The sequence below is a fragment of the Notamacropus eugenii genome, chromosome Y (assembly GCF_028372415.1).
Source record: "Notamacropus eugenii isolate mMacEug1 chromosome Y, mMacEug1.pri_v2, whole genome shotgun sequence".
Taxonomy (NCBI): Eukaryota; Metazoa; Chordata; class Mammalia; order Diprotodontia; family Macropodidae; genus Notamacropus; species Notamacropus eugenii.
This window is the reverse complement of record NC_092880.1, coordinates 5,377,781-5,380,091: the sequence shown is the minus strand read 5'-3', so window position 1 is coordinate 5,380,091 and position 2,311 is coordinate 5,377,781. Positions and strand designations below refer to the sequence as shown.

The 2,311-nt window shown below is 36.7% G+C and overlaps 1 protein-coding gene across 1 annotated transcript; it reads left to right on the top strand.

Moving 5' to 3' along the window:
- The first annotated feature begins 655 nt into the window (after window positions 1-655).
- LOC140516570 (olfactory receptor 4C6-like) lies at window positions 656-1,564 on the top strand. The gene has a single exon (XM_072627506.1). It carries the CDS (start codon window positions 656-658, stop codon window positions 1,562-1,564), a length of 909 nt encoding a protein of 302 aa, XP_072483607.1.
- The last annotated feature ends 747 nt before the right edge of the window (window positions 1,565-2,311 follow it).

Genomic DNA, 2,311 nt, shown 5'->3' with positions numbered 1-2,311 from the left:
CTCCAGTTGGTTTTTAGGAATAACACTTGCTGATATCCACAAGTTCATGAAAATTTAAGTTATATGCTTTTAGCATGAAAAAATTTACAAGTGTACCTAAATGATATATTAATCTCTTGCATTGTATTTTTCAACAGAAATGCGATTGCTCATTTTTCACTTCATTGGACTTCCAAATCAGAGGCTTGCTGACACCAATGGAAATACACCCTATTCCTTAACTACGATGATGTACGCAGTACAAACTATTTCACAGAAAGAATTGCAGTGTCATCCAAAAGACTGAACATTTTCTTAAATTTGGATTCAATCAATTAGATTTTTATGAAGAGTAATAATAACTATTAGAAATATTGCACTTTAAAGTGTTCAAAAAGCACTTCATATGTAATATTTCATTTTTTCTTCGCAGCAGCTCTGTGAGGAACATGGTTGTTTTATCCTTGTTTTACAAATGAGGAAACTGAGGATGAGAGAAGTTAAATGATTATCCAGGTTGAGAGAACTAAGTGTTTGAAGGAAAAATTAAATTCTGGCAATCCTTACCTCAAACCCAGTACTCTATGAATTGAGACAAGGAAGAAAGAGAGATAAAAGAGAAAACAAAAACAAAAACAGATGAGAATAATCAAGAAATTCACAGAGGAATAATCAAATGGAAAATAAAAACAATGTAACTGAATTCATTCTGCTAGGCCTTACACAAAGTCCAGAACTTGGAAAAATTTTCTTTGTAATTTTTTTAATCATATATGTTGTCACTGTCACAGTGAATCTACACATTGATTTAACCATGACTGTCAGCCGAACTTTCAGATCACCCATGTACTATTTTCTAACCTTCCTATCGGTCATGGATGCCACCTACTCTTCAGTGATTGCTCCTAAGATGGTTGTGGATTTACTCTATGAAAAGACAACCATCTCCTTGAAAGGCTGTCTGACACAGCTCTTCGCAGAACATTTTTTTGGTGGTGTAGGCATCATCCTCCTTGTAGTCATGGCTTATGATCGCCATGTGGCCATCTGTAAACCCTTGCACTACATGATCATCATGAATCCTCATGTTTGTCATCTGCTGGTGGCAACAGCCTGGCTGGGAGGTTCCATACATGGGACCATACAACTGCTCTTTGTGGCCTGTCTTCCCTTTTGTGGCCCCAATATTATTGATCACTTCATGTGTGATTTGTTCCCATTGCTGAAACTGGCCTGCACAGACACCCAAGTACTTGGCCTTTTAGTGATTGCTAACAGTGGTGTAATGTGCTTGTCAATCTTTCTCATACTTACTGTCTCCTATATAGTTATCCTCTGTTCTCTGAAGGGTGATAGATCAGAAGGAAGGAGAAAGGCCCTTTCCACCTGCAGCTCTCACTTCACAGTGGTAGTCTTGTTTTTTGTTCCCTGCATATTCTTGTATGTGAGGCTAGTAGCCACTTTTCCTATAGATAAAGCTGTGGCTGTATGTTTTACGATGATTACGCCTATGTTAAACCCCTTGATCTATACCCTTAGGAATACAGAGGTTAAAAATGCCATGAAAAAACTCTGGTTCAGATGAATGCCTTTGTTCAGGAAAGTCAGGCTCCTAATTGAAAATTATTCAAGTGCAGCAGAAGCATACAAATGTATTGAGAGAATGATGTTTTACTCAGTGCACATATTTCTTTTAATAACAAAGATCATAATCCTTTCATAAATTCCTTCACTGAATTTTCCTAGGCTAATTTTTTTTCTATAAATGTTTGAGAGAAATTATAGTTGACAGGTTAGGGGCAGATAAGTATCACTGTGAATAGAGCACCAGGGGTGGAGTCAGGAGCACCTGAGTTCAAATCTCAACTCAGACACTTGGCATTTACTATCTGTGTGACCTTTGGAAAGTCACTTAGCCAAAATTGCCTTTCCTTCCTGCCTCCAAAAAGAGTGATTGAATAACTGACATATAAAAGACATGACAAACCCAAATATTAACTGAACTTAAAGGCATATAGAACATCTCACACATGGTCTTCCATCTATTAACAATAATGATAGTTAATGGTTTCATAGACCATTAAGGTTTACAAAATGCTTTAGACACAGTTTCTCAAAGCACTTTACAAATATTGCCTAATTTTGCCCTTGAAACATCCCTCAGGAGTAAGTGTTCTTATCATCCTCCTTTTAGAAACAAGGGAATTTAGGCAGATATATTATATGCCTAGCAACGTGTATGATCCTTCACATAGTGATTGTCCGATAAAAAAAATCAAACTGATATCCTGGTGATTTAAGTGCAGTGTTATTTCTCTTAGTAAAAGCAAGG